This window comes from Tenebrio molitor, chromosome 1, assembly GCF_963966145.1.
Source record: "Tenebrio molitor chromosome 1, icTenMoli1.1, whole genome shotgun sequence".
Classification (NCBI taxonomy): Eukaryota; Metazoa; Arthropoda; class Insecta; order Coleoptera; family Tenebrionidae; genus Tenebrio; species Tenebrio molitor.
This window is the reverse complement of record NC_091046.1, coordinates 44,823,962-44,836,668: the sequence shown is the minus strand read 5'-3', so window position 1 is coordinate 44,836,668 and position 12,707 is coordinate 44,823,962. Positions and strand designations below refer to the sequence as shown.

At 33.8% G+C, this 12,707-nt stretch overlaps 2 protein-coding genes across 2 annotated transcripts; both read left to right on the top strand.

Moving 5' to 3' along the window:
* The first annotated feature begins 348 nt into the window (after window positions 1-348).
* LOC138131914 (uncharacterized) lies at window positions 349-2,062 on the top strand. Its single transcript, XM_069049220.1, has 2 exons — window positions 349-1,857; window positions 2,059-2,062. Exons 1-2 carry the CDS (start codon window positions 1,124-1,126, stop codon window positions 2,060-2,062), a joined length of 738 nt encoding a protein of 245 aa, XP_068905321.1. The 5' UTR covers window positions 349-1,123.
* A 4,338-nt stretch (window positions 2,063-6,400) lies between these two features.
* LOC138131832 (uncharacterized) lies at window positions 6,401-11,928 on the top strand. The gene is made up of 10 exons (XM_069049108.1): window positions 6,401-7,134; window positions 7,182-7,281; window positions 7,335-7,439; window positions 8,396-8,551; window positions 8,602-8,656; window positions 10,519-11,302; window positions 11,353-11,440; window positions 11,498-11,602; window positions 11,658-11,813; window positions 11,869-11,928. Exons 1-10 carry the CDS (start codon window positions 6,401-6,403, stop codon window positions 11,926-11,928), a joined length of 2,343 nt encoding a protein of 780 aa, XP_068905209.1.
* The last annotated feature ends 779 nt before the right edge of the window (window positions 11,929-12,707 follow it).

The following is a 12,707-nucleotide window of genomic DNA, read 5'->3' as shown; positions in this document are numbered from 1 at the left end:
GTTACTGGGAGTTTTTAAATTTACTTCTGATTCTAGTGATTCTACTTGTGATTTTTTGTTCGCCGTATTTATTTAATTTATTCTTTTTCAATAATATTAAGATACAATAAAATATGTCGAAATTTTATTAAAGTGTCACTTGACAAAAAGCTTTCCATCGAGTTTCTATAACTGGTAATAACATTTATTCCCAAAATGAGGCCAATGTGCTCGAGATAAGATTTTCGATTTTGATATTGTTGATACTAATCACTTCAATGACTTGCAAAAATAAAAGAACACAATCTGACACAAACATACCTTTCTGGAGACGGCACAACACACATTAAAAAAATAAAACCCACAATAAGAATTGTCGTTTAAGTGGAATAAGCGAAAAAATCAAATAAAATGTTAAAAGGGGCGTGGAAATTTAATTCTGGATAATTACCCTCTCAGCTCTTGCTTTTATGAATAATCCATGTCTGCTTCTCCATCTTATGAAAAATAATTGCAGATGATTGCTGACTGTCGAAAGAAAAATTGTAATGAGAGGGTTCGGCTTAATAAATAAATTTTGTATTAATTGAAGGGTTAAGGAAAAATAAAGACTATCACCATTACAAGATAATGATAGGGACCAATTAAAAATATAATCGAAGGGGTTATTTACAAGAGAGAAAATGTGTAACTTTAGTTGTGAAAGTATTTTCGTATCTAGTGGCCTTGAAAGTGTAAGAAAATCATTTTGGTGAAGACACAAAGAGGAGAGATCGATTGATTTTAAAGGTATTGTCATTTATATTTGTGTTTTTGATGATTTTTTTAATCCAGACAAATTGTTGTCTGTTACGTAAATATTTTATTGGTTTTAAATGGTGGGGTTGACGGCGCAGAAGATGAGAACGTTGGTTATGGTTCTCAAATCAAAGCGGTGTCTAACTCTGTTACATTGAAACCAGTTCTCCAAACACTTCAAATCTCAAATTGAAACAAATTCCAATTCCTTCATTTAATTATAATTTACTTATTTCTCAAAACCGATGTCTCACATTTCTTGAAAATTTCTAACTTTATGTTGGATCTAAACAGCTGCAACATATTTTTGTAATTAGCCACACTTTTAGCTCTGTTTCATTTATTCATGGATAAATACGACTGGAAGGCCAACATCAAGATGAACATCTTGATGCTGCACGTTTGCGGATTGTGGCCAAGTGGCGACGAAACTTACAAACCTGGACTTTACGCCCTGCAGGCTACCATCCTACTCACTGTATTCCTGATGGGACAGATCTTCTTTCAAGTGGTCAACATCTACTTCATCCGTGACAACCTAGAGGCCCTCACTGGAACCATCTACGTCCTCCTGCTTGAAATTCTGGTGGTCTTCAAGGTGTACTATTTAATCAAGAACATGGAAATGTTGAAGCAAGTGTTGAAAGTCTTGGAGACCGATTTGTTCCAACCGAAAACAGCCCAACAGAGAGCTCTAATAGACACCGACATATTCTTTTGGAGAGTGATCTACAAGACGGTGTTGACCATGTCTTACGGTTACAACTTGTTTTGTGTTCTGTTTCCTTTTTTGGACAAGACAGCCGAAGAGAAGCGTCTCCCGTTCTTGGCTTGGTACCCGTACAATACCAAAATATCTCCCATTTACGAAATCACTTTCATACACCAGATGGCTAGTGTGTTATTTATTACCACGGTTCATGTCAACATTGACACCTTGGTGGCTGCCATCAACTTGTTCAATGGCAGTCAGTTTGATATTCTTTGTGACAATTTAAGAAATCTTCACAATCTGACTGGTCCCGGTGACATAAATGATAAACTGATCAACTGTATTGAGCATCACAAGCAAATTTTGAGGTACGAGGGTAATTTTTCTCTTCTTTCAATAAAATTCCACTTTTTAGTTAGTTTAGTTAAACCGAAAAATTGGATTTTGTTGGTCCAGTTTTTTGTGAGCGGAACTGCAATTGGCCTTTCAATGTTTCAATTAACTTTGGTACGTCGCCGTCGGTTCAAAAAAGATCTTCTAAAATGCTTATTCGAATAATTGCTTTCCAGCTAGTTCCTCTTTCCAGTGAATTCTTCTCACTCTTGTCTTACGGGCTTGCAATAACCGTGCAGATATTTATGTATTGTTGGTTTGGAAATGAAGTGGAGATTAAGGTAAAATGATCACATTAAAGAATTCAGTAGACTTACTTTACTAACAATTATATATGTTTGTATTTTAGAGCGGAAATATTTCTTACGCCGCCTTTGAATGCGGATGGACAGATTTCTCCGAAGATCTGAAGAAGAAGCTGTTGTTTTTTACAATGAGAGTACAAAAACCAGTCCAATTGTCTGCACTGAATTTATTTTATCTTTCTCTGGACACTTTTATGAGGGTAACGTGATTTTCCGGAACCTACAGCTAACGAATGTCTTGATTTTAGGTTATGAAAACTTCTTGGTCTTACTTTGCTCTTCTACATCAAGTTAGTTCCAGGAAATAATTATTTTTGAGGATGAAATAAAAAGAAATGCAAGAAAATAGATGGAAATTGTACTTAATGAACACATATATCCAAAAATATCATAAATAATAGAACGTAGTAATATTTGCACTATTAAATAAAAAATCTTGCAATTTTGACGATTCCATAATAGTTCATTTATTTACCTTAAAAAAGAAGAAATAATGGTAAGTTCGCAAAGAACTTTGTTTTAGAAACCGTCCAAAGAACAAAAGTTTTAAAAGGAAGACACAGTTTGTATTTTGGTATTTAGCAATTTGAAATATTTTAAAATTTTTTGTGCAACTGTATAAATAAATGCTTCTCTGAAAAACACCTCTGAAAAACAGTCATCTCTAAGAACGATCAGTTTTGAAGTACCCAGAATAGATTAAATATACCGAAAACCCGTATTAATGACCCTCCTAATAACGGTCACCCTCTAAAACGGCCACAGCCACTAGGAGAAAGGTATTACTTATTGGAAAAATACATGCAATTTTACCTCTCAATACCGGTCATAAATTGTTTTGACAAAAGATACCTAAAATCTTAAAATCCTTTAGTACTCATTTCCTAAATTTAAATTTAACTCTTTTGCGTATTTAAAAAAACAGCAGTGGCTCCAGTTTCACAGATTTTGAGTTAGTTTACGTTTACCCATTCTTGTGATTCAGGTGATGATTTAAATAGTGAAAGTGATGTTGTGGAATCTGAAATGTATACGTCAAATGTCAAAGAAATAGGTAAAGTGTGTGAAAGACTAAGAGGCGTACTCGTATAAAGTTTTCAATTCTGTCATGATAAAAGTGCACTAACTATAGAAGTTGTTAACATTTTAGTAAATTGTGAATCTCACGTTTTGCAAACAACAATTAAGAACTTAAAACAAACCTCAATTGAAAAATATTTAAAAAAAAAAAATGTTATTACAACATGATGTAATGTGGTAGGTAATGTTTAAAATGTTTAGTCTTAATAAAGTAATCATAAAAATAATCGACGTGTTATTTATTCTTCACTCTCAATAACGGCCACCTCCCTATAGCGGTCATGTTGTGGCCGTTATTGAGAGGTTGTACTCACGATAATTTGTGAGAGTAATAAAATCTTCAAGTACACCACGGGAGTGAAGAACTTTTTTAAATTAGTAATTAAATTTGTTTTATTGGAAGTTTAGAAATTGTCGGAGAAAGAAAATGTTGATATCCAAGCTGGTTAAATCAAATACCGTGCCTTCAAATAAATTCGGAATTAGAGTTGGCTCTGATTTTATTATGAAGCTGGTAACATGGAATTTTTAAAGGCACAGCAGTGACCTTGGACAGCACAATACACGTGTTTAAACGTCTATTACCAACCGTTAATAGACAAAATATATAAATCACAGTCTACTCTAATTCCGCATTTATTTGAAGGCACGGTACATATTATAATCTTATTTCACTTACGTTAAATAAATTTAAATTGATCGTAAATATACACTAAAATATACACCATGTTCCAAAAGTACCGTATTTCCTTAAAAGTCATCTAGAAGTGTCAGGGAGTGATGAAAAAGACAATATATATTTTATTATTGGAGAAACGGGACCCAGAAGACTCCACAATTAATTCATTAATAAAATCTTCGCTTGGAACTAGACTGCAATATAGCCAGTGCACCTAATTGCGGTTACAACGACGAGTTTTCTAAAATTAAAAATATATGTTGCTGACAGCTGTTGTTTTAAAAAATATCTCAAAGTCAAGTTACGATGTACAGGGTGACTGTGAAATTTGAGCAGATATTTTAACCAGTGGTAGAACTCCGCAATAGGTAACGATTGACCCAATAATGCCTTATACAAATATTGATAATTTTCGAGAAAAAGGGGATAAAAGTGAGTCAAAAAAATCATAGTAAGCGGTAGAGGGTTTGTACATATAGTCGAAACTGAAAATCTAGGATGCTATCCTAAAATCACTAAATTGGGAGCAACTTTTTAGCTGAAGACAAGCTTGTCAAAAAAGCTTTCGACCAGTGCAATAATAAATACGAGATGCCATTTGAAAAAAAAATGAGTTTTTGACATTTTTAGTTTGTTATGTTAAAAAAATTGCAGTAGGCATATGCGACCGAGCAGCTTGTTGAGTAAACACTCAGCAGGTGCGGCAAACATTCAGGAATCAAACAGCGCCAATTATTTTAATTTATGTGGAACGATTTGGATGGTACGAATTTTCGAACGGACCCCTGCAATTCGAAATTCTGGTAAAAAAAGCGCCACGGATCAAAAACTATGGCAGATAAGTAAAAACGACTTGTATAGATTTGATTCATAATTTAGCATAGAATGCAAAAATGAAATTAAATTGGGTAGGTTCCATTTAGAAAAACATAACTTTAGTGTTTTTATAATATCAGAACAGCCTGTATATATACCACAATATTTTCCGAAGCGTAGCTATCATCTAGAGAAAAAAAAAAGTTGATATTTTTAATAACAAACAAGTTATGGGGCTTTTTCGTAACTCTGGGACACCTGTAGTTTATTAATATTTAATATCACGCTACTGTTTAGATTTATTGCAAAAATGCATGAAAAACCATCACAATTTGATGTAAATCTGTTCAATCTTATTTAGTACAACTTATCTTCAATTTGGGAATAAATGTTAGTAACAGTTATAGAGACTCGATGACTTATAAAATATTTTGCAAGTGCTCGCACTTGTGAGCCTCGGCTGACGCCTCTGCTCCACAAACCGTGCTTGCACTTACTTGCAAAATGGCATTTTTTAGCCTTGTGATAGAAATAACTATTTGTAAAAATTAGACATTTTTTTATTGTTTCTTAATATGATTGGAAACGAATAAAATTAATAAATAACTTCCCCGAACGAAAATCACAATTCGTATCAGAACTAAGTTTTAAAAACTCCAGTAACAGTTTTCTTGAGGGGAAATTGTACACTGTCCTACTATTGTTAACCCATACATTTGGCTACACATTTTAAATAACATATTAGCATATTATCATAAACAAAAAATTACAATATATTAAAAGTTTAAATATATTTTAGATTTTGATATTGTGGATACAAATCACTTCAATGACTTGCAAATATGGAAGAATAATCTGATACAAGCTTACCTTTCTGGAGATGACACTACACACATTAAAATTCCAACCCACACTAAGAATTGTCGTTTAAGTGGAACAAGCGAAAAAACTAAATGAAATGTTAAAAGGGGCGTGGAAATTTAATTCTGAATAATTACCCTCTCAGTTCTTGCTCTTATGAATAATCCATGTCTGCTTCTCCATCTCATGAAAAATAATAATTGCAGATGATTGCTGACTGTCGAAAGAAAAATTGTAATGAGAGGGTTCGGTCTAATAAATAAATTTTGTATTAATTGAAGGGTTAAGGAAAAATAAAGACTATCACCATTGCAAGTTAATGATAGGGTCCAATTAAGAATATAATTGAAGGGGTTATTTATAAGAGAGAAAATGGGTACACTTAGTTGTGAATGTATTTTCGTATCCAGTGGCCTTGAAAGTGTAAAAAAATCATTTTGGTTAGGACGTAAACAGGAGAGACAGATTAATTTAAGAGGTATTGTACATTTCTATTGGTTGTTGTCTATTAAGTAAATAATTTATTGCTTTTAAAAGGTGGGGTTGACGGCGCAGATTCAGCAGATAAGAACGTTAATGGATATGGTGTAGAATATTTTGAATCAAATTCTCAAATCCGAGCTATGTTACATTGAAACCAGTTCTCCAAATACTTCAAATCACAAATTGAAACAAACTCTAATATCTCTTAAAACTTTAACTGTTTTATAAAAAAAACGTTTCCAATCACATTTCCTGCTTAGTTGCTACACATTTTTAGCATTTTTCGGTTTCTTCATGGACAAATACGACTGGAAGGCCAACATCAAGATGAACATCTTGATGCTGCAAGTTTGTGGATTGTGGCCAAAGGGCGACGAAACTTACAAACCTGGAATTTACGCCCTCCAGGCCACCATCCTACTCACTGTATTCCTGATGGGTCACATCTTCTGTCAAGTGGTCAACATCTACTTTATCCGTGACAACCTAGAGGCCATTACTGGAAGCATCTACGTCCTCCTGATCGAAATGCTGGTGGTATTCAAGGTGTACTATTTAATCAAGAACATGGAGATGTTGAAGCAACTGTTGAAAGTCTTGGAGACCGATTTGTTCCAACCGAAAACAGCCCAACAGAGAACTCTAATAGACACGAACATATTCTATTGGAGAGCGATCTACAAGACGTTTTTGACCATGTCTTACTGTTACAACTTGTTTTGTGTTCTGTTTCCTCTTTTGGACAAGACCGCTGAAGAGAAGCGTCTCCCGTTCTTGGCTTGGTACCCTTACAACACCCAAATATCTCCCCTTTACCAAATCACTTACGTATACCAGATTGCGAGTGTTGTATTTATTACCACGGTTCATGTCAACATAGATACTTTAGTGGCTGCAATCAACGCCTTTAATGGCAGCCAATTTGATATTCTCTGCGACAATTTAAGAAATCTTCACAATTTGATTGGTCCGGGTGACATAAATGACAAACTGATCAACTGTATTGAGCATCACAAGCAAACTTTGAGGTACGAAACTAATTTTTCACTTCTTTCAATAAAATTTCACCTTTCAGTTATACCGAAAAATGCAACAATTTTTTGAATTGGATTTTGTTGGTCCAGTTTTTTGTGAGCGGAACTGCTATTGGCATTTCAATGTTTCAGTTGACCTTGGTACGCCGATTATTAATAATTTTCTAAAATACTTTACTCGAATTGCCTTCCAGCTAGTTCCTCTTTCCAGCGAATTCTTCTCATTCTTGTCTTATGCGCTTGCGATTACCGTGCAGATATTTATGTATTGTTGGTTCGGAAACGAAGTGGAGTGTAAGGTACTCGTAAACCTATCATATAAAAGTCTCAACGTAGCTATTTGATTAACAATTATTTTTGTTCAATCCTGCTATTGAAAATTACTGTTTCTTACTTAGATACAAAACGTGAAAGGGTTTGTTTTGCCCATTCAAACTGTTTGTATAGCAACGAGTGAGCGAAAGTGGATGAAATTTTTTTCACTCACTCATTTTCTCAATACACATAAGCTGAACCAAATTTTATTCGTAACACTAATACACATCAACAATCATCTTCATTAGCAAGTAAATCTCGTCGGGAGCTTGATTTAGAAACTTTTCACTTCTTTCTGATCAAATGTCTTCGCCTTCTTAGGTTGATAAAATTTCGACTTGCTTTTTAAAATCGCAAACAATATCTTAAAGCTACAAAATCACATGATTACAATCAGTAAATTAATTGTGAACCACGAAACTTACTTGCTCATGTCTATTGTCTCAAAAACAAATAGGATGGATTTAAGCATCGAAAATGTAAACCACAGGGAAAAGGCAGCGTATTTTTCTATTAATCCATTGAAATCAGCAACCACTACTTCTTCTATTCTTCATCCATGACCGAAATTTTTCCAACTTCTTTATGTATCTGTCTTTAGATTTTTGCGGGAGTTGCATTAACTTCTTCCTCCATATTCTCTTAGTAATGTAAATTAAAGGCTTGCACACACTTTTGCGATAAATTATAATTTTTTGACAAAGCAATTGTTTGTTTTATGAGAATCATAACGACGGAAACTGCCTCCTATGTTTTTTGTTAAACAAATTTTATGATCAAAATCTCTAGAAATTTTAATAGCAGGATTAAACAAAACGCAATACAGCACTCGTTGGAAACTAAATCACTCACTTCGCCTCGTGTATAAATTCGACACACGCGTGAGTGAAAATTTTAGTTTCTCCACTCGTACTGTAATATACTATTGTTTGTGTTTCAGAGTGGCAATATTCCTTACGCCGTGTTTGAATGCGAATGGACCGATTTTCCTGAAGATCTGAAGAAGAAGTTGTTGTTTTTCACGATGAGAGCACAAAAACCAGTCAAACTATCTGCACTGAATTTATTTTATCTTTCGCTGGACACTTTTATGAGGGTAACGTGATTTACCGGAGCCTACAGCTCACGAATGTTTTGAATTTTTAGGTTATGAAGACTTCGTGGTCTTACTTTGCTCTTCTACATCAAGTTAGTTCCCGGAAATAATTATTTTTGAAGATGAAGTAGTTAAAAAATGCAAGAAAATATTGTGTTATGTTTTAATAGCGGTAGAAGTTGTACTTAATAAATAAATCCCAAAATCTCACAATAATAATGTAAAATGCATTCACGTTGGTTTGGCATAATAGAAGGCCATGGAAATTTTGCATTTAATTTGGTAATAAAGTGTGTTGAATTATGTTTTTCTAAGTTTGAGGTTATAAATGCGTCAATGTCTAGTGCATTGTTGTCAGTTTTACTAGTTTGCAATAGAAGAATACGGGAAAAACAAAATTTTAAAAACGAAAACACAATTTGTATGTTGGTATTTAGCAGTTTGAAATATTTTTAAAATTCAAGAACTTTTTGAAAATATTTCTTGAAGTTGCGTTTCCCCAAAGTTTATAATTGTTTTAAGATATTTAATTTTATACAGGGTGTAATAGAAAAAAGTGCATTTATTTTAACTGGTAATAGTACTCAATTACAACTTTTCTAAAGTTTCTTGGAATTTGTCCCCCTTTGAAAACTGAATGTTTTTATTCCCTTCGTATTGCATTTGATGAATAAAATGGTTTCACGTTCGTTTGTTTTTTTATTACTGCTGTTTATTTAGTTTCTTTATTAAATCTAGTTAGATTAAAATTGTTCCATAGGCGGGTAAGCAAATCTTTGGTAAATTTAGTAAATTAATTTTTAAAACCCTCCAGAATTTGTTTTCGAAAAAAGTTATTTAGAAAAGTTGTTGTAGTAGATAAGTCCTATTACCATTTAAAATAAATGCACTTTTTCTCTTACACCCTGTATAATACTCACGAGTATGTACGCGAAACCGAAAGAATTGTTTTGGTTTTACAATTACTTACTTAAACTAAAATTATTTTAAATTTATTATAACGTAAGTAGGCACAAATTAATTTAATAAAATTTTTGAATAAAACTGTATAAATTAAAGCAAAGACCATTTATTTCTTGGGTAAACCCATCAAATTCACATTTTCTATGAGCAATTTAGAAACAAAGTAAGTCGCAGTTCTTACCGTTGAAAATACAAAATTTCACCACTTTACTCCGAGATAACACTACACGAGCATCTGCAAGCTGAAATTTAGAAGAACCAAATCGGATCAAGGGGGGCGTAGCAAAACTTATTCATCTTTTATTTAGTTTCCCCAAAACGTCTTGGAGTTATTAATAATCTATGTCAAGGTGTCCATCTGATCGTTCTCTCACGAAAAATAACTGCAGATGACACCAAAACATCAAAAGAAAAATGTAATAAAAGGGTTTGCCCCAATTAATAAATGTTTTAATTGAAGGGTTAAAACGAGATCAAAGAACAGTCGACTTTTTGAGCACGTTAATAATACAAAATATAATTAAAGGGTGCAGGGAAAAAACAGACGAGATATTTTCTTTTGCTGCTTCGACAGTTTCAGTTCCCTACGAGGTTTTTATTAATAAGTCTCGTCCTTGACCGGATTTTCAAGTTTTGTGCCCAATTAAAAAAACACTTTAGTTATATGTCAAAAATATAAATAAATCGAAACGGTCAATATTGTAAAGAGCTGTATGGCATCTCGTGAAAAAAAATGGTAAGTTGATTTGATTAATATTTAAATTATGTTGGATTAAAGTTTTAGTGAAATTAATTATTTATTGTAGTATAACAAATTTGATTGGCGCAGAATCTAAGTGGCAACGAGCGATTGGTCCTTCAAAACAAGCAAACACATAAAAGCTGGACTTGATCCCTTCAGAGTCACTTTTCCACTTTTTGACAAAACGCACCAATTCTTATAATTTCGTATTTTCTTTGATTGTTTCTTTGTTTTGAACAAGACGTATCAAATCCTGTAGCAGGTGAGCGATTTTCATCACATTTCCCCGAGCCCAAAGAAATGGAAAAATACGACTGGGAAGCCAACATCAGAATGAACATCTTCCTCCTAAGAATGATGGGTTTCTGGCCTAAAGGCGACACCTACAAACTGGACCTCTACACAATCTACTCCTCGATCCTCGTCACGCTGTTCATCCTGGGCCACATATTTTTCCAAGTAGTGAACGTCTACTTCATCCGAAACAACCTGGAGGCTCTCGCGGCCACCTCCTACATCCTGCTGGTTGAGCTTTTGGGCGCTTTCAAAGCCTACTACCTCATCAAGAACATGAACGTGCTCAAGGAAATTGTCGCCCTCTTGGGCAACGAACTGTTCCAGCCGCGAAGCTCCCAGCAGAGGGTTTTGATAGAGCCGGGTATTCACTTTTGGAAAACCATCTACAAGATATTCCTGGCGATGTGTTGCGGTTCAAACGCTTTTTGGGCGGTTTTTCCGTTTCTGGACAGGTCGTCTCCCGAAGAGAGGCGGCTTCCGTTCTTGGGGTGGTATCCGTACGACGCCAAAGCCTCGCCGTTTTACGAATTCACGTACGTTTACCAAATCGTGGGCATCAGCTACATGACTCTGATCCACGTCAACGTCGACACGTTGATTGCTGCCTTCAATGTTTACACTGGAAGTCAGTTGGACATGTTGTGTGACAGTTTGAGGAATCTCGTCGGTGAAGAGGATGGACTAGATGCTGACTCCAAGCTGAGACAATGTGTGGAGCATCACAAACAGATTTTGTGGTATCAGGAGAGGTCACCAGTTGAGCCAATTTAACAAACAAAAATTTTAGCTTCATCGAAAGAACCAATGGATTTTTTAACTGGATATTGTTCTTGCAGTTTTTCATCAGTGGTGTTTCTATTGGAATAACAATGTTTCAGCTGACGTTGGTGAGTTCACAATCTAAGAAAAAATCTTTGTTTCATTTTGTTTTTTGTTTTGGTAAGGTGGCACCCCTTTCCAGCGAATTTTATTCGCTGCTTTCTTACGGAGTCGCAATAATCTTGCAGATATTTATGTATTGCTGGTTTGGTAACGAAGTACAAGTCAAGGTAAGCCATTTTGCAATAGTTAACTCAATGGAGCATTTTTTATTTGTCGATTTAGAGTATCAACGTCCCTTACGCTGTTTTTCAATCGGATTGGACTGGTTTACCTCAAGAGACAAAGAAGAAATTAATTTTTTTCACTATGAACTTGATGAAACCTGTAAAACTGTCCGCCCTGAATCTGTTTTACCTTTCGCTGGAGACATTCATGAGAGTAAAATGGGATTTATTTGTAGAAAATGAGGTAGTGGTAATATATTTATTTTCAGATTCTTAAAACTGCTTGGTCTTATTTCACACTGTTGAATCAGGTAAATTCACAGACTTAGTTTTTCAGCATCTAGCACACAGTTAAGGAATAAATCTATAATATATTCAGTGTTAAAAATAAGTCAAATAATGATATATTGGAAAAAAGAATTTATTGCAAGGGTGGTTTAGAAATGGTGAAAGAAATAAAATTTAATAGATTAGATAGATGTAGCGACAAAATTTTTAAGTAGTGTTAGCATTGGGTAGTTGTAGATATACAAGAATATCTAATAAACTGAAAATTAAAAAAGTTAAATTTGTTCAATTTTTATTGTGATTGTTAATATACAGTATGTCCCCGGATTGAGTTTACAAGAGGGAAAAAAAATTATTTTTGATTTTACGCAAAAACGTCAGAGGAATAACATTTTTTGCTTCATCTGAAACCCCTATTTCTGTTATTAAAAAGTCTTTTTCAACACAGAGGAAGACTTAACATTAAAATCAAAGAAAATGCAGAAAAAATATTTTGCTTTTTTTTTTGAAAAAATTAAATGATAATTGAATATAAAACTATTCTATTAAGTATGCGCCGTTTTCTGTACATCATTCAAACCTGTATCGAAGTTTAAGCTTCTGAACACCCATGCCTGATACATAACTGTTGGGAAATTTTTCATTAAATTTTGTAATTATGTGACAAAAATCGGTCCAACATTGGATTAAATAAATTCTTTGTTCTAAAGACAACATTTTGCAACAGTAATAAGTTGTTTGTCAAAAAACCAGGCCAATTGTAATAAAATTTATAACATAAAAATTAATTCTAAGTCCAAATTTGAACAAAAAATGTTAA